We start from the raw sequence: 21,997 nt of genomic DNA on the forward strand, positions 1-21,997 counted from the left end.
CAGGTTACCTTGCGCGACGGAGTACATTGTGTTTGCTGATTAAATATTTGCGTCGCATTCAGATCATGTCGACGCAACACAATGAAACGCTATCGCAGACGAAATTTCGCGTCTTGGATGAAATTGCATGAGAGATGCTTGAGTTTTTCCGCACCGACATGCCCGGTACGCAAGGTTAGGTTATGACCAAACGAGTAAAGAATACGAAAACAAGGTTTGTCGTTTTTTATTTTGCTGCAAAGTAGGACTTCTTCCTCTGAATTCGCTTTCCGAGTTCGTTGCGTCGGCTTTGCCTTTTGGCGAGAGATCAACTTTCTTCACAATATATAAGTAGAACAATAAGCGATAAGCAGTACATATTTGCATTGTGAAAGTGATCGAGCACACGGTGTACTGAGGGCTACTAGTTGTTTGCATTACTAATATAAATTAAATGCATGCTTTTCATACAATCGCCGCTGCTACGTTTCGATGAAGACAACGATTAATATCTCTTGCTAAGTAGATTATACTAACTGCTGTTGTCTGTAAAAGGTGTTGTGGCAAAGGTGAGCGAAGAATTATAACGAATGTATCCGTGTCGATTAATAATTAAATTTGTAACGTCAGCGTAAAGTAAAAATTATCTCGAATATATTCATATGGTCGTCTCATGCGTTGAGTCCTTCATTATCGACTGCAGTTAAATATATCGATAATAATGGTGCCCGCTTATCGAATGAGGCGATTGCTCGACAGTCGATTCACAGTGTATAAGATGCATGACAATGGTTGCGTTTCAAAATTCACTGTCAGTACTGAAAATATATAGTATATGTGACACAAACTATGTATTTTCAGCATTGGCAGTGAATTTCGGCACGCAGCCAATACCACGTTGCAAATTTAAAGGGACAGATTATAAGTATTATACGGTAAGTTTTACAATCGCGTAAATTATCGGTAGTTTTGGAAAGTTGAAGTATCAATAAATGTTACGCAGCATTGCGCAGATTACAAATTTTCTTTATAACATGTACGATGCGTTTTCAGATAACTTCGATCGTTAGCGAATGAAGTGCATATCGCCACCATTAACCTCTCCTTAACCATGAGAGTCGCTATCACGGAATTACAAATCACAAACTTTGCGGTACGAAACCGATCTCTAATTGCAAGCTTCGCCATCATAAAGCCAGTAACGGTGATACAATGAGAAATTAATGAAATCGGAACTGTCTGCGGAATAACTAGAAGGACAGAGCGCTTCCTCGACGGAGGCAATTATTGCATTCTTTTGCCGTTATCATTATCTTTCAAGGTATCTTCTTCCTTGTTATCGCCCGGCCGTTATTTTGTTAATTCGTTGCTGGTACATTTTATTGTTTTATCTCTCATTACTCCCCTCACTGCGTTGTCATCGTTCTCATCATTTCTTCGCATTTGCCCGTGTCGTATATTGCTTCCTTTCATCTTCCAGCCCATCGCTAAGTAATTCGTATTTTTCGCAGACACAACATGCGGAGAGCCAGGACGCGGAAGCGAGACGCGCGGTGTGACGCGCTTGCCTCGCTCTCTCTTTCTCTCTCTCGTCGTGGCGACCTCGTCGATCGCATCGCGAGAGACGGACTCAGTCCTCAGTCTCGCTCGCGCGTCAGACCGAGCTGGTATTGTGTGTAAGAATGATCGCGTGTGTGTGATCGCTCGACGAAGGCACCTTCACCTCGATTTCTACTACGACTCCCGTCCCGGCTTATCGCCGTCGTCGTCACCGTCATCGTGATCGGCCCCATCGTCGTCATCGTGCTCGTGGTCACGCTGCAGATCGATCGGCGACGTCGAGATGACGTCGTGGCGTCCCAGCTGAAGCGCAACACCCACTGAAACGTGCGCTATTCCCAAGCAACAGCAGCAGCAGCAGCAGGATGATGCAGGAGAACGCGACTGATCATTCCTCCAAGTCGGTGCTGCTCAACACCTTTGTTGTGAAGAAAAAGAGGTGCCGCGTGTACTTTCATCGCGGCACGCTCATCTGGGAAACGGAGCGACCACCTTACAGTAAGCGAAACAATTGTTGTATTATTTTGTCATGCACGAGGAAGATTTAGGCGAATTGGAAATTCGGTTCCTCGCGTAATAGAGTGGGAAAGTACAGAAAGGGAAAAGGAGAAAAATAAAAAAAGCAAAGAGAGAGAGAGAGAGAGAGAGAGAGAGAAAGGAGTATGTAGAAGCGCAGTATCGCGAAAGTATCCGCGAAGGAATCGGATCAAGGCTATATTTTGATTGATACACACGGTCAGTTTGATCTTTCAGCTGGCGAGAAAACTCGCCTCGGAGCCTGTGATGTCTCCTCGAAGACGGAGTGATGCACAGCGTCGCATTAATCGTATTGTCATTTCGTCAGCGTAGCGCGCTTCCGCTTGTCAAACACTTAATTTTGGAGCCGCGCGCAATCTTCTTTTCGTGGGCGGTAGGAGCTGATGAGCGCTGCGCGGGTCGAACGCGCGTCCGCGGATTCGATGAAGTTCATTTGCCATAACGGATGTGGACAGACCGACAGAAGACGGATCAATAATTTTTCAAGTCAACGAGTTACACGCGCGCTCACCTTTCGCCGTTCTCACTCCTCCGTTTGTTCCTCGTACCTGCGCTGCATCTCTGATCCTGCCAAGTTATTTATTCCGGTTCCGCTTTGTGTTTACCGAAAATCGGAAAATGCTAATTTCCGTTTAGCCGCGTGACGGTCTGTTTAAAATCGTTGTTTGTCGCTCACAAAAACACGTTCTCCATGAAAGATCTCCGTGCCGACACGCGTTTTACCGAGTAAACTCAGCTTTCGCTCTCGGAGTTGCTCTATCGGCAATCTACACATCCGAGCGATTCCAGCGAGCGTTTAAATCCGATCGTTATCGTTACAAATTAAATATCATTACGTAAAAACTCGTTTAATGCATAACCTCGGCCCGCGACATAATGTAAAAACATTACGTGTTTTCTGCGCTCGTAGTCCTGTAAAATAATGAGTGTTCTGTTTGACACGCAAGTCGCGGTCTCTCCCTCTCTCTCTCTCTCTCTCTCTCTCTCTCTCTCTCTCTCCCTCTTTTTTATCTTTCTCTTCTGTTCCTTAGTTGACTACTCGTAAGGTTTTCGACCGCTTATTGATGTAACTCAAGCGATTCACTCTCTGACAAGGTAGACGAGAAGTGGTGAGTGGTGGCATGTTAAGAGTCATATGACGATCGGCGGCAGACCTTGACCTTCCGTTGCTACAGCATCTCACGGAGCAGGCGCCGCGCGAGAGTACCGATCGCAACCGCTATTAAAAAGGAAATCAAAAGTTACGAATATACAGCCGTGTTATTCCTCGTCTCGTCTCGTTTCGTCGCGCTGCGTACGAAATATTCGCGCGATTGAAGATATCATTTCCGAACTTGAATCTACGAAATCAACTTGGAAGAGCCGCAACACACGTCGACATCGAATCGAGCGGTCAGCAGAAGGAAAGTAGTCGTGCTTTTGCTCTGGATGATTCTTCAGAAGGTATTTGCCATTCAGCGGAAAAATGTTTCTCTCGAGAAGCGCTGAGAAGCAACTTCTCCCACTGGCTACCACGTGAGTTCTGAGATTCATTCTCTGGACTATGCAACCCCTCCGAGTCGCTCTTACGTTAGCGTTTCTTCTATCGGATTTTGGATGACCCGCTGCGCGAGGATAACATTAGATGGGTTCTCCTCGCGACGAGGATCCTGTTCCTCGCATTCGTGCTCGTGCCACACGCTCAGTATCTCACGCCGAGACCTGAGGACGACGGCGAATATCAATGAGTTTTCGGCGACCCGCTCACGTAGACGCGGGAACACATGTCGATACGCGCGCTCACAGTCGTCGTAGTCTTGTCCTTGGATTTCATTTGCATATCGTTCTACTTCCCCGGTCAATCCGCATATCGTTCGCGCTGTGCATTTTAAGCGGAACAGCGATGATTCCGGGACGACGACGGCGTCGGTGTCGTGTAACTTAACTTTACAACCGCATCTTTCAGCGCGCGTTGAACAATGGAGTTCTTGTATAGTCCGCTCGCGTAGCGCTCGAACGTGCTCCTCTGACTGTGACCGACGTCGACCACCGATCCGACGCTTTACGATTTCCCGGTTCACGAGGAAGACATCATAGAGGAGGACGCTCGCGGAAGTGCGCTTTCACGGCCGATATCCTGTGTAGATTGACTGTGCTGTCTATTCAGCCCGCTGCGATGCTCCCAAGGTCGATCACGAGTCTTCCTTTGGCGTAAACTCGTGGAAAGTGTAAATTTCCCAAACCTATTTATTCTTATTATTTTGTATAATTTCCCAACTTATTTATATCAATATTGGGTCCATTAATCCATCCTATAATTCACCCAGTGCCTTTAGATGTTACTTGATTAGCTCTCTCTCTCTCTCTCTCTCTCTTTTTTATGCGTTTAAATTCTAACTTGCTTGTAACCGGTTAAATCGAGTCCCTGCTGATTATTCCTGTTCTATATATTGTGTATCCAAGGATATTTCAGATAAGTACTTCCCGCGAAAAACGGTTAAATATGCTTTAAATACAGCATCATATTTGTTTTTTTATATAGACCAAGTTAAACTCGAATAAGAACCAAGTTGGATGTTAATTAAAATCTTATTTGTTATATGAAATATAAAATCAAATTTAGATTCAATTTTAGTTAGATGCATATCAAATATTAATAATCTATATGCACCTAGACAAGGTTAAAGCAAGATCATATATAAATTGAATCTGGATGCATATCAAGAACACATTTGAATTAATTACTTTTTAATTTAATATTTGGTTTTTATTCGAGTTTAATTTGGTCCATATAAGAGACAAATATGAACTATATTGAAAATATGCTTAACTGTTCTCCGTAGTTGGAAGTTTCTATTTTCCACGAGTTTACCTCGAAATACAAGATTCAAGATGAACCCACTGCGTCATATCGACGGTATTTCCTGGTAAAACATATCGTTCGCGATAACGACGATAATTACTTAACATGTCTCGGATGTTCGGAATGTTAACAGAGTTATGTCGGTTTATTCCTATTGTTCCTTCACTCATCGATTTTTTCGAGATACCGGCGAAATTTCTCACAGGCTAAGCTCGCTCGAGTCACGTCTCTCCTCATTGATTTAGGAGTCGCCCGACGAAGGCTTTATCGACAGTATCTCTTCCAAGACACTGACCCGTGAGCGAAGGTGGCCCGAAGGTCCTCGGGAGTCGACAAAGTTCAAGCTAGACCGCCAGGACGGCTCCGGGCTATGCGTGGCGGCTGCGCGTGTCTGGCAGCCTTTGTCTCGCACGCGAAGCTTTTTACGGCGGATCTTTCGTCGCGCTTGTGTTAGCCGGAACTGTTCGCGGAGGATGATGTCGATGGAAATAGTATGGCTAATCACGACGACGATGACGACGCGACTCGCCGTCTCGGCAGGCCGGCTCTCGGCAGCGGCGGCGAGGTAGCGCAACGCGCGCGTACTCAATTGCATCTTTCACTTTTCATCGAGCGGCAGTCCGGTTTGGCGGACAAACCTGTCTGCGGGCGAGAAAGCACCGCGCTACATCGGCGTCGGTGCACTGTCCTGACCCTGTGACACGCAATTTGTACTCGTTTGATCTCTCAACGCACCGCGCGCGCAAGCGTTATTGGAAATGCGGCGGCGCTCGCCTCTGGCTGAGTCGCGGAAATTACTATATTGGATGTCGATAAAAATGTCAAGGATTATTCCAATTAACTGCATAAGCAGGTTTCTCAGTCGAGCGTTTGAAAACGCCGGATTTCGATTCGCATTGCCGACGTAGGCGCATTAGCCTTCGCGACGTGGGTTTTTATTAGGCCTTTCTCGAGATTTGGCTAATCGTAGAATTATACGAGTATACTTTTTATCGCTTGAAGCTTGAAGAAAAGAACTTAATTTCAAGATTTCTCCAAGATGAAGGATCCTCCTATTAATCCCCGAGATGATCAGAATGTTCGTTTGGTTTCGTGAATTTTCGTTACTGATTTCACTCAACGCAAACTTCGACATCAATGCAGGTTGTGACGCCACGGCTTGATTTTACGAACATCTCACGAGCGCTTCGTCAACATGTCGTTTTAATCAGTGTCAACCGAAAAGTCGATCCAGCATGTGTTTTGTCGATAACTGATTTTGACTGTCCATGCTCTGCGATAATATTAGCTCGCGATATCATGTTTAATTCGACACGAGAAGAAAGAAGAGGAGGAGGAAAGAAGAAGAGGACGCGCTCGAGCGAAGCGACGCTTGTGCGTCTCCGGCGGAAAGATACCTGAGTGTAAAGATAATTATTCAGCTGTGACGTCATGTAACTAATTGCCGGCTGCCGCTGCGAAATTTCGCGTGTTCATCGCGAATGTTCTTACGTTGTATTGTCCAGGAAGAACCTCGCTCGCGGAAGAATCCGTTTGACATACACGCGTTCAGCCGCAAAGCACATCGTTACTCGCCGCACATGAATTTCAAAATGATTGGATTGAACATAAAAGTCATGCGCGGTTACGTAAGTTCTTAGCGAATGTCCTCGCAGAAATGGCAGCCTTAAATTTCTCAGCAACATGTGTGTCTTATCATCGACGCGACAGCAGTTATTTCTTCTTCCTTTCCGTTGTCCGAGGATAAATGTAAATTAGAGCTAGGCATCTTTAAAAGCGGATTCGCCGACGATGAATCGTAGCGTCGTTAGAATAACCAGATAAGAATTTCATAATGATCAGTTGTCTTATGTTTCATATTTCGAAAAATATCGACCCGACCGCTCAAATTACTGTCGGTCATGGGCGAGCTGGTTATCGTGGAAGAAGAAGAGTGAAAGAAAAAAATAGAACAAGGACTAACGCGATTTACGATTCAAATGTCGCGATTTCACATGACTATTTTTTTTTTATTTCTTATTATTTTTCTTATTATAGTATTTTTCTTATTATAGTATTTTTTATTTCTTATTATTGCGTTGTTAGATCAAAGCGATGCCGAGTAGGCTGAGCAAAGTCGCACTGACAACGTCCGGAGCGAGTCGCTTCGCAGCGAAGCGAATAGCTTCACGCGGAAGAGGATGCCAAGGAATCGTCAGAACGCCACCGATGGAATCCACAGAGAGCGACGAAGCGTCGAACTCACTGCGACTTGAGAACTTGAAGCGCCGTGCTGCTGATCAGCCGAAGCCGATATATCGTGGCGCCGATTCTCATGTCGTGCGATAATAATGCTTGCAGCGCGTGTACGATGTTTGAGGAAGCGTGCACGCGTCGCATTTTATTAAGGTCGCGCGACACATCGCCATCGAATTATCGGACCTCGCCGAATTGGCGTTAACAACCGTTTGTTAACCGGGTCGCCGGCATGGTAATCGCTTCGACCGCCTCGCGGAACGCTCCTCGCGACGAACGCGATGAAATCGCTGTTAAATGTTATGTGTCTGCCGTGCCGCGTCGTCTGCGTGCGTCACATCTCGTCGCGTGCATCGCGCGTCCCACATGCATATCCTTTCGCTCGATGTCTCTCCCTCGTGTGCGCCCCTCCGCGAAACATTAGCTTTCGCGGTTCTCCGCCGGCTTATTTTTTAATAACGGACTCTTCGGCTAATTTGAGATTAAATTTTCCTCGATGGGAACGGCGGAGTCTCGGCAACTTTTGAGATATGAGGGAGGGATTACCGAATGTTGAGTTTGATGAGAGAATTTATAGAAACGACGGACAACAAGAGGCAACTGTAAGTCTGATTTGCATATATTAATCAGGCGCGATGTAATGCAAAGTAGATCTGTAATGTCGCTTTTACATATTTTCTTTTATCTTAATAAAAGAACCTTTTAGAGTCATTTAAACAAATATTTAGAGGAGCAATGCTTTTCACCTTGAATACTCAGAACTCTGAAAACTCGGTTGCAAACATATGCACACATGTGATGTTGAAAATTTTGCTCTTTCTTAATTTCGCCGTGCGACGCGTCAATGTTGCTCGATGTACGCCGGTTTCATTTTGTTTATTTCGCGTGCGAATAAAGCACAATTATGAGTCGCCGAAGTGATCGTTAGATACACTGTGTCGACGTCGTCGAAACGATATCGTCTTGGCGGCGGACAAGCGCGAGATAATGCGTCGATATACGAGCAACGTCGTAACAATTGTTATCTATTCACGGAGAAAGAAACTGATAAACAAACGCTTCGTGTGTAAAGAATGACGGAAGAAAAATTGCTCAATTGTCGACAATTTGGCTTGCTACTATTTACTACGAGCATTTCGCGATAATAATAAGGTAATATTGATGGAACTGTCAGCGAAACATGTTCCTAATCGAGCGTTTATGCCAAATATAGCATTGTAAAACCGTTGGAAACGTAATTTTATAATGTTCGTGTCGACGTTGAGCAATCATTAATTGATGTTCTTCCACGCATATGCATAATGAGGGTCCCCGGTTCTATTGTATTATCTTTTAATGATGAATTCTCTTCGACCAATTTGAAAGGAGATTTTAACCTCAGCGACGATAATTCGCGAATTGCAAGCAACTGACAGAGGTAGCAATATATAACAATAGACAATTATAAGCAACCGATGCTCACACTTAATTCAAGTCTCAACCGCAAAGATACAAAATGTTGAAAGCTGGATGATTGAAGAAAAACAAAACACCGTCTACTTCTCCTCCCCCTCCGGCGTTTTCGCCGAGGAAAGAGAGTCTGCAAATCGCTCGGAGGATCTGCTGTTGCGAAGTAACACGAATTGGGACATGTACATGCATGTTAACAAGATGATAAATGCATTGTGAATTGCGTGAAGAAACGTGGAAGCGGCGTTTCGTTTTTCCACGGCTCGGCTCGATCTCGCTGGGAAAGGCAATTTGACCCGCCCAACTTTCCTACTGACAACTACGACATCGCGCTGCTGCGAGCAAGTGCACCTGCACTCGTGCTGCATAAGATTCACTGCAAAGGATTGCACAACGTCTTACACGCCGGGTACCGTTCTTCTCATCGGCTAACTGCACGTGAGCGGATCATGTGCGTTAATATTAAAAACGTAACGGAGCAAATCAGCGTTCTATTGTTCCGGAACGCGAGCTGAGATCATACGGCGTTAATAAGCGGCGCAATGTAACAGGACAAGGCCAAGCCGAGGCGCGCGAAGCGCTATCGTGCGTAAAATTTCAGCCTTTCTTATCGAATCTCGACGATTCTTATCGCGAGCCGCGGCCAAATATATCGCACTTGCACGCGCGTGTGTGCGTGCGTGTGTGTGTGCGTGCGCGACTATGTGCCTATAAACGCGACGGTCATATCACGGCGATAATGAAGTTGCGTTTCTTTTTGGCACATTCATGGCGCGTCAGATAAGGAGGATTCTCCTATCGCATCGCACAAATGAATGTCTCTCCGTAATGACAGGGGGCTCTCCGGGGACGAGCCTGTCTCTCCTTTTCGATTCACCACAATCAGATAACTGACCTGTCTCTCTTCCTGCCCGCAGCCAGATGGACGCTACCCCTGACGGACGTTTTGGCGGTCCGCTACGGGGACGACTGGATACCGGGTGTCAGCGTTAAAGAGAAGCAGCCGCCGACACAGCCGACTTCGCCCACGGTATGCCCGACGAATTTTATCTTGCACTACGCGGTGCGTACGGCGAAGAACAAATGGAGGCATCACAGTGTCACGATGAGCCACACCGACCCGCGGCAGGTGGCTTCGTGGGTCAAGACTATACGAAATTATCTGCTCGGTGAGTCTTCGTCGCGAGGCGTGAGGCGGAACTTGACGCGCGCGCTGAGAGAACAAATTGAGGAATTCGAGGAAAATGAGGAGGATGCGAAACACTCGCGATGGTAATGGATGCGCATCGCGTGACGAGGAAAGTGGCATTTTTGCGGTAAATGCCGCTGTAAGTGTTTGTCGTGGTAACCTTGTTGTACCACGTGTAACGTTACTGTCGCTCCTTGTTGGAACAACAAAGGATACCAAAGTTGGCTGGAACCGGAAACAATTATAATTTGCATTCTTTTTCTCTCTCTCTCTCTCAGCTCGCGCCACAGTCGCGAACGCACCGGCGCGGCGGTGTTGCATCTGCTCGCGAAATCGCACGCGGAATGTGAAAGTATCGCAATCAGGATCAATGCTGGAATATATTTTATGCGCTTGGCTTCGTCCGCAAAATTCTCAAAGCGACTTTCGGATTTCGAAAGCGACGCTGCACGTGATATGCAACGAAACTCACACCGCGGTGTCTCTATCCCGGAATAAAGCAATTGTGCTACGACTCTCCGAAGAACTGAATTTCAGGGATGAATCGCGCGCGCCGGAGGATCGAAACGGGACACCCCGTGTGCGCGGCGGAAAGTGCACGCTGCGATTTGTTGTTTCAGCGTAATCTGAAAAGCCGAAAGTAGCCAACCGCCACGTTGGGCGCACATAACGCACCGCATCTCTGTCCGGTGTGTTGCACCACGTCGTGTTGAGCCGCGTTCGAGGAAACTCGCCGATGAAATGGCGATGGATGATAAAAAGGCGTTGGGCATTAGTCGCACGTCTACGTGGTATGACGTAAGTTCTGTCATCGGCGACCGTGGCAAAAAGGTCGATTCTCGAGAAAAACAGGCAAATAATGCCCGAGCGAATTCTCTCCGTCGACAGGGAATGAACTTGACACATAGTTAATAGGAACTCGTTACTGCATTACGCAGCCAATTTCGCGCTCGCGCGCAAGTGTGAAACAATAATTGCTTCGCGAGTAGATAAAGAACGAAAACACATTGTCCGTCTGGGACCGGATTCGTCTATACGTTTACACGCCGACAAACAGGAATCTTTCAATCCTCCGTCAGATCTTTTTCAGGCAAGAACGATTGAGACGTGATGGCGACGACGGATTTGACGGAGGATCGACGGAGTCCTGTTGTCGACGCGGACGACGCGATTCTCCTTGCGAGGCGACGCCGAGGTGACTCGTCCTTCTTAGGCGCGCGGAACAAAATTCCCAGGAGTAAAACTGGCTGCTTCCGAGCATGTTCAAAGTCAGAGGCTCAGTACGCAAAGTTCTAACGGTTAGCCAAGCCAAGTTGGGGTCGACGTAAATCATGATAAAAGGTTCGCGGAGCGCAAGAGTATACGTGGTGAGCCTAAAAAGTCCATGAGGGCGAGTGCATTTGTGACGACGAGGCGAGAGTTTCCGTCGCGGCACGCTCGTGGTGCTCCTGTTTGTAAATTTTGATGGTTCCTCACCCCGTGAGGTCTGGCTTGTCGTGTTGAGCGAACGCCGAAAACAGGACGTGGTTTCTCGCGGTCGCTCGGTACATGTAGCGTGGCCCGTCGCGCGCGCGCTCGTGTCCCGAGAGAGGACAAGTTTTAATGAATGTCGAGAAAACAGGGATAGGCGGGCACTAAAGTAGCCCTGTCGACCGTGGCGAACGAGCGGCTACGGTATTGATCCGGGGGGGAGGGGGGGAGTTCGGCGTGCCGTCGGTATAACGTCGCTTTCGTGAAAAACACGTTCGATTATTGACGCTACATCCCGCCGGCTTCGTCTCGGCGTCTCGGGGCGAGTTCGATCGTGGGATTCGCCCCGAGCCGGCATGATTGCGTCGTGAACGATGTTAATTAAATATCGGACCGCTCGGCGCGGATCTTTTGAGGTATCGCGTGATCGAACGAGAGTCGGATTTAACTTGGGCCGATCGTGCTTGCTTTTTACAGGTCTGACGCACCGGCCACGAAAGGTCATGCTGTTCGTCAATCCCATAGGTGGCAAGAAGAAAGGCGTGAGGATCTGGGAAAAGGACGTCCAGCCTCTCATGACCATCGCCGGTATCGAGACGAAAATGATCGTGACCGAACGGGCCGGTCACATACGCGACGCTCTGCTCACGACCGACTTGAGTGACCTACATGTGAGTTCTCGCCGCCGAGTTCCGAGCCGCTCGTTGTTGCCCCTTGCTTTTGCGGAGTTCAAGTTTATAAAGCCGTGACTCTGATCAAAGCTACATGCGCGCGATGGACGCTTGTGGAAATCTAGAAAGAAGTGTTTACACTCTCTCCCTTGGATTTATTCATATAGTTCTGAATTTATAGTTCATTATAGTTCTGAAATTATATTATTTAAATTATAAATTTGTGTCTATATATATATATAAAATATATAAAAGAATATATATATATTTTTTTAATGAAGAGAATACATGATAAATTACGATAATAAATTTTATGAGGTAAAATATAATAATACGTGACGAATAAATGTGTGAAATTTTGTACATGTAATTACATCGCTTAATAACTTAATTACGGGTCATATATCATATCAGTGAATTATAAAATATATATTATATATTACAAATTATTACATAAAATGTGTAATTTAGATGTAAACGCTGAAGAGATACAAATCTGCCCCAGGCTTGTACTTGCCGAGGAAGTCAAATCCTCTCTTCCTCGCATACTTGACTGCCGCTGCGCGTTTCAGGCGGTGGTGTGCATCGGCGGCGACGGCACGTTTGCCGAGGTCTTCAACGGGCTGGTGCTGAGGGCGGCGAAGGATCAGCAGATCGATCCGAATGACCCTGACGCGAGACTGCCGAGCCCCGCGCTGCCTGTCGGCGTTATACCCAGCGGTAGCACCGACACGTTGGCCTACAGCCTTCACGGCACCACCGACGTGCAAACCGCGGCCATACACATCATTTTCGGCGACTCGACCGGCCTCGATATCTCGTCGGTGCACAACAACCGGACGCTGCTCAGGCTGTACGCCAGTGTTCTTAGTTACGGATACCTGGGCGACGTGATCCGTGACAGCGAGAAATTCCGTTGGATGGGACCCCAGAGATACGACTATTCCGGTGAGGACTATTTCCGACACGAGGATCTCCCTCGCTCGCTCGCAGCTACAATAAATTATCAAATTGTACGCTTATAAGGCTTATAAACGGTGCGATCTAGTTTTCCTTCGTTAGACAAATATAAATATTCAGGCACTCGTTGGTTCAATGTCATACTGATTTACGGCACATTACCGTTCATTGAGCTCGCGATTAACATTGTCGACCTCCTTTGATGCAGTTCTATTATTTTACTGTCTCAGGAAGATTCGTTGCACAAGTTTTCTTTTTCCTATGCTCTGCGTCAATATCAGATTGGCTTCTCTTTTTCTCGTTACACGTCAAAGGCTCTTTTTCCCTGTCTTGTGAAATGAATGGATGGATATTGATTAAATTCTGATGGATCGTTACGAAATCCGTTTGCGCTGGGAACAAACGACAGGTATAGATCGTTGCGGGAAACAGGAGAATGAAAAGAAAGTTTCCAGTATACCTCGTGGTCAATCCATCTATACTGTTCAACACAAACAACGAAAGAAACTACTTGTCATCGCATAAAGCAAGAAGAAAATTTGCATATTTTTTATCTTCCGTCATAATACATTTGCATGTATATTATCCGTTTTTATGATTGTAAGCACATTTGCATGAATAATTTTGGTCATATAAAGATCAATAACTCGATTCTGTTGAACTATTTGAAACGACATTGAATGAATTACCCTTTAAATTTCAGGGTTCAAGAAGATAATCGCCAACAGGGGCTATGAGGGTGAGATTGAATTGCTGTCGGACCCGTGTCATCCGGCGGGCAGCACCAGGTGCATGAAGAACTGCTCGCGCTGCCTGCAACACATGCATAACAGCGTTCCCGACGAAGAAATTGCCAGTACGTGTTATGAGATAGGAGAAAAATACGCGATTAAATCTAGTAGACTTGCATAACCACTTACATAACATTCTCACGATGTTGTTTGCGCAGGATGGGTCACGGTCAGAGGGAAGTTTTTTATGGTAAACGGGGCGAACGTGTCCTGCGCGTGCTCGAGGAGTCCCATGGGCTTCAGTCCTCACTGTCACATAGGCGACGGCTGTGTGGACGTTATCTTAGTGCGACACACGTCTCTGATCAACAACATCAGGCTGTTACTCAGGCTCTCCAGCAAACGAAAGACTTTGGTACGCGCGACAACCACGGTGGCTTACTTGATTTTGATTGAGTGACCCCCATTTTGCTCTTCTTCTTTTTATATACACTGAGAAGAACTGTTTTGTTAAATTACTGTTTGTTGTTTAACAAAAAAAGCAATGCTAACGAACAGTAACAATATGTGTGTGAAATTATTATATCAAGAGTACTGCAGTAGTAATGATACAGCAAAGATAATTAAAATATAAAATTGAGGATTGAATTTTGAAGACATGGAGATGAATCCGAAAAGTTCAAAAACGAGTAGAAAATTTAGAAACGACTTTCTTGATTGTGTGTAATCATTTCGCTACGCGGGAGCAATTATGAGTAACAAATTTTCTCAGTGTAGTCGTTAGATCCGTCATTGATCCCGATGGAATGACAAATTCGGCTCGGGGAAATGCCCCGAGGTCGACTTGACGAAAATCGAAAATGAACGAGCGGAACTTTCGCAGTATGACTTGCCGTTCGTTGAGGTCTACCGAGCGAGAGAATTCACATTCCGCGCCCAATCGACGCAGCACCTGCAGTCAGAGGATGGGATCAATCACCTCGGCTCCCGGATCAGCGTATGGAACTGCGACGGCGAGGTGATCGACAGCACCAACGTGAAAATCAGGCGAGTAAATAGACAGAGTTGCGATAAATTCTCCGCTTCTCTCCCGTGTCGCGAATGCACGCATATGTGATTGTTTGCGCTAAATGTTCACGCATACGTGTGCAGGGTACACTGCCAATTGCTGAAGGTCTACACGAGACGCATCCAAGAACCGGTTCGGGAGACGTCCTGCTTCTCCGCCATGTGAACGAGGTAACCGGAGAACAAGTTCATCGGCCGGATCGTGACCGCCGCCGTCACCATGGTGCTCCCGAAAAGGCACAAAGTTCCTCTGTCTTGCCCTCTTACTCGGTGTCGCGATATTTCACGGCACGACCGCCGACTCTTCAGGCTTTCCTCCTCTTTTAGAGATACACAGACGACGATATTTATATATTATTTTATGAATAACGTTAAGAGTGAATCTTTCGGAAATCGGCACACCACGGACGCAGGAGCGACCGTGCAGCGCGCATTATGCGCTTCTTTGCGTCCATCTCCTCTCTTCAAGAAGAGTGGAGAGGAAAGGAGAGGAGAGGAGAGAAGAGGAGAGGAGAGGAAAGAAAACAAGACAAGAGAATCCGCTTCTAGTGTATCTCGTGAGAGCCTCGCCCGCGTCGATCACGTGCAGTTGCCGCACTTGACCGGAATCGATCGAGTGATCACTACGAAATAAATGGCGCAGGTGATCGATTAAGAAGAGAAGAGAAACGACAGCAACAAAGTATCGTGAGCGATATACATACGTACATACATATATACCATGGTTTTGAGACGAATGCACGAAACACGGCTGTGCATTTGGATTTATTTATAATTTTCTCCAACCGCGTGCTCCTCCTCGTTGTTGCTCCATTTTGACGATTGTTTGGCAACTTTTTAGCGTGCCGTTCCCAGAATACCGGAAACATTCCACCTGTTCGCCAGAACCGCGATGACGACTGAGTAATTTTATACGCGCTAACATCATGGTGCGCTACATTGCGTTGCGGGAGCTAAAAATGTTATCCAACGTCAACGTTGACGCTTTCACGAGAGAAGCCGACGAAGGCGGCGACACTCACGCGGTAACGATTCCTCTCGTCTGTTGTAACGTGCGAGAGTTCGTTAAAAATCGCGTTACACAAAGACGTGACGCACTGACACCTACGTGTCGCGCAACATCTCTAGCAGAAATTTCTTTTGAAATTACCGTCCTTCGCGCTGTCTTTCTCGCGTTGATCGCGTGTATATTTCTTTCATAGGCGATAGGTAGATCTTCTGTGGCGATTTCAGGGACCCTACTCTGGCCTACGCGTTTCAATCGCTAAATATGCCTTTCTAATTTTCAGGCTAGAGCAACATGTTAACGTTCGTACAAAAAAAGCGGATCTTGAGAAAAGATTATCAAAATTAAAAGATCATACTGTGGATGTTCGCCATGCGTCTAGAACAGGATAAAATTACGCATACAATTTTGTTCTCCGAAGGAGAACCGGAGGAGTTATCTAAGTGCAAGAGAACAGTTTACAGCTCGGAAGATAGAAAGTGTGTCAGCCAAAATATTAATCCACCGACTGGAGACACAATGAGGCTTCTGGGTGCTCGCCATATTGGATAGTGACGTCACACGTGAGAAATGACACGCTGAAAATTCTTGCACGCCACTTCCAAATAAGATATTTGCATGAAAGAATAATACGGATCGCTAGAGCGTGCTTGTAAAATGCTTCGAGCGCTACGCTTCTTTCTTGATAGTTAATCAACTATGTATGAATATCGAGTGATCGTAATACGAGACTTAGTCATGCGTAGGCATTCCATATGATCTATATATCGGAGTCGTTTTACGGCTATTTATCGACTTTCAACAGAGAAGCATAGTGTTTGAAGCATTTTACAAGTATGCTTTAGCGAGGTTCTCAATTCCTTCCTACACAAGTATCTCTTTACTTGGAAATGACACGCAAAATTTTTTGGCGTTTTCTCGCTTCTGAGGTCATCATTGAGTTCCGCAACGAGGAACCAGGAGCCTGAGACCCAAAACAGTAAATCCAGGATAGGGTTCCAGCTCCAGAGACTGCATTTGTTGTTTCTGCGATACAAGGAAGGAGGGTGGGTGATACAACGGCCTTCTACATTTTTGTAACGTACTTCTACGTTTTTGTACTTAAAACTACGTTTTTTATCGCGCCACGCGTATACCGCGATTTCCAAATCGTTATCGTCGCTTCGATTCATCGCGCTCGTTGTTGACCGTAGATTTTATTCCGGCGATGGTGACGGACTCGCCGATTGTTAGCGAATGCAATTACGTTGCGGTGATGATTGTTTTTATATAATTCGAGTGATTTCCGCGGAATTGATCATTGAATGTGAATGCGAACGAACGAATGTCTCGCGCGCGTGCGCGGGACCTGGCCAACGGGTGAGACTCCGAGCTCTGTCGCGATGTCTCAGTGAGACGCTTCTTGTAAAGACAATCAGAGTGCACAGAATGGTTGAAACGTAAGCGATGCTTAGAGCCTAAGTTACGAGTCAACGCGATTATGTCGGTTCCTCGGTAGAGCCTCTCTTCCTAGCAGTATTCGTCTTGATTCACGAAAATATTTAGATTAGCAGTATTTGTACATTAGTTGTATAGAACGGTAGCGAGAGAACAAGGTAAAGACGCAAGCGAAATTAGTGCGACACTTATAGATGCAGATACCGATTTCTCTCGGTCAAACGAATGATGGTGTCGACGTGGCTTTTTGTAAGCATCACCTCAATGATCATGAAATTTGTAACAATAGTTGCGCAAGAGCGATGCTTTTATTCTCGATGTAATCCTAGTCACGTTACTGCGTTAAAAAAGACACATTGGATATATTTACATCGCTTTACCAGCGTTTTTTAGATTGCACGTTTTCGAAAAAAATGGTCTGTCCTGTGACCATTAGAGAGGGAGAGTTCAGTCATCGCGTAATGCAGAGTGGAAAGATTTTCGCCTCTCACACGTCCACGAACAACTAGTTAAGCGTTCGTATGTATCTTGATCGCGTCGCTATTTCCTGTCACGGAGAAATCCCCCGTTGGAGTCGCAAGCGGATTTCACACGACGACACGATATGTTGAATCATTTATTACGTTGCGAGGAATACGTGTGTGTGATACAACGTCGGTGCGATACAAACGGCACTATAAGCACGTCTTGTCAACTAGCTGACTTATCAAAGATTCATCATCGAGGGGAGAAGAACGGAACAAGCTATAACGCGATTCGACCAAAGTGGAAACTCGCAGGACGACACAATAGGCCTAACTTAGGGCGAATCGTCGGGAACGCTCTCCCGTTGACGTTGAAATTCACGACAGCATGTGGATTTTACGTCCTTTCTGTTCGTTTGTTAAGTTACGATGTGTTGTAGAATTGACTAGGGACAGGAGTTGTTCCAACTCTTTGGTAAGTTAACTACTGATGGTTAAATATGTCATATGTCTGTCTCCGTTTAAATTGTAAGAAAAGTAAAGATAAACGTATGATTTAATTATTAGTTAATTTACCAAGGAGTTGGAACAACCGGCCCTAGATGTAGGGAGTGGTCATTGCTAAATTTGTATCTTTTTCCCAGTAGTTTTTCTTTCCCGTGACACGTCATTCGCGCGACTAAAGCCGTCAGTATCTTCTTAAAAAGAGCGGCTTACACTTAACGCAATTAATTAACAAAGTAGTCTCGCCGGCAGGATCACACGGCATGCGCGCCATAAAAAAAAATATATATATATTGTACAGATGTATACATACATATATTTTTTTTTAATCGCAATGTATTTATAGAAAGCGAATAAGAAAGGAATGAAGAGATAGGAAGAATGAATGGGAGAGAGAGAGAGAGAGTACGGCTAAAATCAACATGACGACCTATCGACGACGGTTCTGTGTGTTACCGTTTTAATTCTTATCGTCTGAGGAAGATGCACCAAGTGACACGCGTGTGGTGTCACACGTAATAAATTACATTAACTTTCTATGCACCCCGTGTGTTTCCTTCACTATCCCGAGGCAATCCTCCTTTCACCATCATGCAACGCATCAAAGAGAGATAGCAAAAACAATCGCGATTGGGATTATATAAGATCGTCAACGAATGGATCTCCAGTGATCGAATTGCGACATCAGTCGTAAAAACGTATTTATATTTGTATGTACAACGGAGATTTGTCTATCTACAACGTACGCACACGCGTCGAACTATTACATACCAGTTATATTACACATTCCGAACGAATCTTTTAAGAAAAAGCTAACGATTCTGTACCTTCACAATCACTCTTTGTACGACTGTAAGATTTCGTTCTCACGTACGGTATTTTCAATGTACAGTTGATCCTTAATGGAGGATGATAACTTAAACATCACCGGGATCATGTTCAAGATTGGATTCTGTTTCTGCAAACATCGGATCCAAGACAACAAGGAGTTCTTACTCGACGTACCGGTGGCACACATCGCAAAATATGTACCGTCTTGTTGTTCGTGAACGCTAAAAGGCCGGATTACTTCTCGTTTGTCCCAGAATGGTATCCTGATGTCTGTGACGTCTGTAACAAAAATATATATATGTTAACATATTCTGTTTACTCTGACAGTAACACCAAGCACCTCTCGGATATACTGGTGCTGGTTCTCCCACTCAAAGTTACACATGAAAATCATATTAAAGGTGAACCAATAAAAAGAACAATACTTATAGTCTACTATGAATAATTCAATAAATATTGAATATACTGAAACTAAAATTAAAATGTTGAAGTAATTGTTCCATAATATACATACATATTTAGATTTTAAATTTAATTAAAAATTTTCTCTATCTTTGATGAATCTATTTCTTGATAATATATGTCCAATAGACGTATAATCTTATTCAAATACAAAATGAGTATGTCACTGTCAGAGTTGATCATACATTATTACTGAGCGGTAACTCACCATCGAGATCCCTGTAAACATCTTTCACTCTAGATTCACCCCGCAGCACAAAGTAATCTATACATTGATCCGCCACCCACACTGAATATGGGCCCTCCACATAGATTGGGTTGCTAATGGGCTGCTTCTGCAGTAATTCCCGCTGTATGTTGCTCATGCTGGACAAAATCCACGTATCCTCAGTAGAGTCTTCCACATCCTTTGTCCTGTACTCTGTGACTATGCTAGTGACGTCTATACTGGATAACTTGTTGACTGCTATTCTAGCGAGCACTCGCGGATCTTTGGGAGCTGGTCGTGAACATGGCCATGGATTTAGATTGGAGAATTTTGGCATCCAGTACATCATCCGCCAGAATTTCTTCAGCACTATACTTTGAACACCGTAGATGTTCAACAACATCTGCTGCATCTCTACATCTGGTATGACAGAGTTATCCTCCATCTTGCAGAGCAGGTCAATGCCTACATATTGTTGCTTGGGGTAATGCATGAATAATGTCTGCAGATAGTTGATTGGGACAAACTTGCCCTTGGGCAACACATCCAAAAGAGCCTTGTATACAGCTAGGTCGCGATTCACCCCAAACTCATCCATATATTTGAGTGCAACCTGGATGAATTCCACATGACCGCGCCTTATCTCGTTTTCTTTTTTATACTCCCGCAGGACATCCAGAAAAGCTTCCTTTTCCTTGTGCTCCACGCTTTCAAAAGAATGCAGTATCAGTGCAGATGACTTAGACTTTTTTTTTTTCTTGTCCTTATCCTTGTCATTATCATTCCGCCGGCACTCGCTTGTGTGGATAGCATTGACCGTTCGCGCCGACATCGACGTACCTTCGAGCCCGTGAGGTGGTTTCTTCAGCAACATGCCGACGTTCGACCCGAGCATGCTCCTCGTGATCCGAGAGAGCATGTTGATTGGTATAGCCTTGTAAGCTGTGTCTAGCACATGTCGTTGTGTCTGCGAAGATTTCACTTTCAACGGGAGCCCACTAGTGCGAGGTTAGGTTCTCCAAAATGGAGCAAACTTCTTTGAGAATAAACGATGCTTGTCGGATGAGGTGTATTGATATTTTTTTTTGACTTGTCAGAGAACCGATTATCCTTTTGATGTCTACAAATTTCAACGGCTCCTATGTGAAGTTTTTGAATTTTATGCTTACATGGGAATACTTCAGGACTTGTATGCATCTATACTCACTTCACTTTACACAAAGACTGCCTTTTCCCGATAAAGACGCTTTCGGAATATCATTCATTCATTCATTCATTCATTCAATATATGGCTCTGAGCAGAGTTATTACACTCCTTCTCCTACGCCAATCACAACGATTTTGGAAATAAAAGAGAAACAGGGACAACGCGTAGGGCAAGAGCACAGGCTTTTGCATAACGCATAATACATAACGCATAAGAAAATAAATCAATTAGTTTTCTTCATTTCCCTCCTCAGGACAGCTCTGGCCCTTAAGGCCTATCCAAACAAACTTGCATAAGCGCGTAACGCATATGCATAAGGAAATTGACCAATTATGATCCGTGTAGTAAAAAAATATCTTTTGTATTAAACATACGATTAGTCAATTTTCTTATGCATATGTGTTACGCGCTTATGCAAGTTTGTCTGGATAGGTCTTTAGGGCCAGAGCACAGACTTCTGCATAACGCATAAGAGAATCAACCAATCAGAGTTCTTCATTTCTGTCCTGAGGAGGGAAATGAAGAAAACTAATTGGTTTATTCTCTTATGCGTTATGTATTATGTGTTATGCAAAAGCCTGTGCTCTTGCCCATAGGCGAGAAATTAAATATACGCGGTGGGACATATTGTAATAATACAGATTCAGGTGAAATGAATACTCCAGCATTAAATGAATACTCCAGCATTAAAAAAATTACTGCAAGAAATAAAGTTGTTGTTATTATATACCATATTGTATAATATTAAAACATACGCGCAATAATTATCTATAATTTGCATATATGGGCGTTTATGTAATTATAAGTAATATAAAAGTCATGATAAATTAATGTGGCCGCACGTTATCTCTGTCGCGTCATTGCTAGAAATCATCCAAACTCTCGAAATTATTTTCTTCCCGAATTATGAATATAAAACAATGAAGAAAGGAGAGGAAGGGGGTGAAAGGGGGGACGGCGTCGTCTGCCTTAAGCCAGCGGCACACGGTGCTTGTTGTCGTGCTGGATTGCTTGCTGGATGAAAATACTGCGTTCTGATTGGTACATTTCCGAAGATGGATGGATTTAATATGTACTTTTATTTCTCCTGCTCCCCCCTCCCGCTCTTTTTAGACCTTCGGGCATAGTCTGGCATAGAGATAGTAACTGTGGTTGCAGCACGGACATAAACCGCCTGAAAGTGGATG

At 44.9% G+C, this 21,997-nt stretch overlaps 2 protein-coding genes across 4 annotated transcripts; one reads left to right on the forward strand and one right to left on the reverse strand.

The window, feature by feature from the left end:
* Positions 1–1,619: 1,619 nt before the first annotated feature.
* Cerk (Ceramide kinase) lies at positions 1,620–18,645 on the forward strand. 2 transcript variants are annotated; one of them, XM_025304612.1, is made up of 8 exons: positions 1,620–2,037; positions 9,520–9,771; positions 11,739–11,932; positions 12,505–12,880; positions 13,596–13,748; positions 13,842–14,038; positions 14,507–14,670; positions 14,776–18,645. In XM_025304612.1, exons 1-8 carry the CDS (start codon positions 1,905–1,907, stop codon positions 14,855–14,857), a joined length of 1,551 nt encoding a protein of 516 aa, XP_025160397.1. In that variant the 5' UTR covers positions 1,620–1,904; the 3' UTR covers positions 14,858–18,645. The 2 variants fall into 2 exon arrangements, with proteins under 2 accessions (XP_025160397.1, XP_025160398.1); XM_025304613.1 differs by lacking the exon at positions 14,776–18,645 and having other exon boundaries at positions 14,401–14,568.
* ECSIT (evolutionarily conserved signaling intermediate in Toll pathway, mitochondrial) lies at positions 18,549–20,988 on the reverse strand. Of its 2 annotated transcripts, XM_011141825.3 has the most exons (3): positions 20,811–20,988; positions 19,604–20,742; positions 18,549–19,212 (listed from the first exon to the last, which is right to left on the reverse strand). In XM_011141825.3, the coding sequence occupies exons 2-3, from the start codon at positions 20,520–20,522 to the stop codon at positions 18,938–18,940; spliced, it is 1,194 nt and encodes a 397-aa protein (XP_011140127.1). In that variant the 5' UTR covers positions 20,523–20,742; positions 20,811–20,988; the 3' UTR covers positions 18,549–18,937. The 2 variants fall into 2 exon arrangements, with proteins under 2 accessions (XP_011140127.1, XP_025160399.1); XM_025304614.1 differs by having other exon boundaries at positions 19,604–20,988.
* Between the last annotated feature and the right edge of the window lie 1,009 nt (positions 20,989–21,997).

Source organism: Harpegnathos saltator, unplaced genomic scaffold (genome assembly GCF_003227715.2).
Source record: "Harpegnathos saltator strain DR-91 unplaced genomic scaffold, Hsal_v8.6 scaffold63, whole genome shotgun sequence".
NCBI classification, from domain to species: domain Eukaryota; kingdom Metazoa; phylum Arthropoda; class Insecta; order Hymenoptera; family Formicidae; genus Harpegnathos; species Harpegnathos saltator.

Bases quoted from the DNA above. Each gene is read 5' to 3' on its own strand.
- ECSIT (XM_011141825.3), bottom strand. From the start codon at position 20,522: ATGCTCTCTCGGATCACGAGGAGCATGCTCGGGTCGAACGTCGGCATG. The intron at 19,213-19,603 runs GTGAGTTACCGC...TTTTTGTTACAG, and splicing joins TGTTTACAGGGATCTCGATG to ACGTCACAGACATCAGGATA.
- Cerk (XM_025304612.1), top strand. From the start codon at position 1,905: ATGATGCAGGAGAACGCGACTGATCATTCCTCCAAGTCGGTGCTGCTC. The intron at 11,933-12,504 runs GTGAGTTCTCGC...TGCGCGTTTCAG, and splicing joins CCGACTTGAGTGACCTACAT to GCGGTGGTGTGCATCGGCGG. The intron at 13,749-13,841 runs GTACGTGTTATG...TTGTTTGCGCAG, and splicing joins TCCCGACGAAGAAATTGCCA to GATGGGTCACGGTCAGAGGG.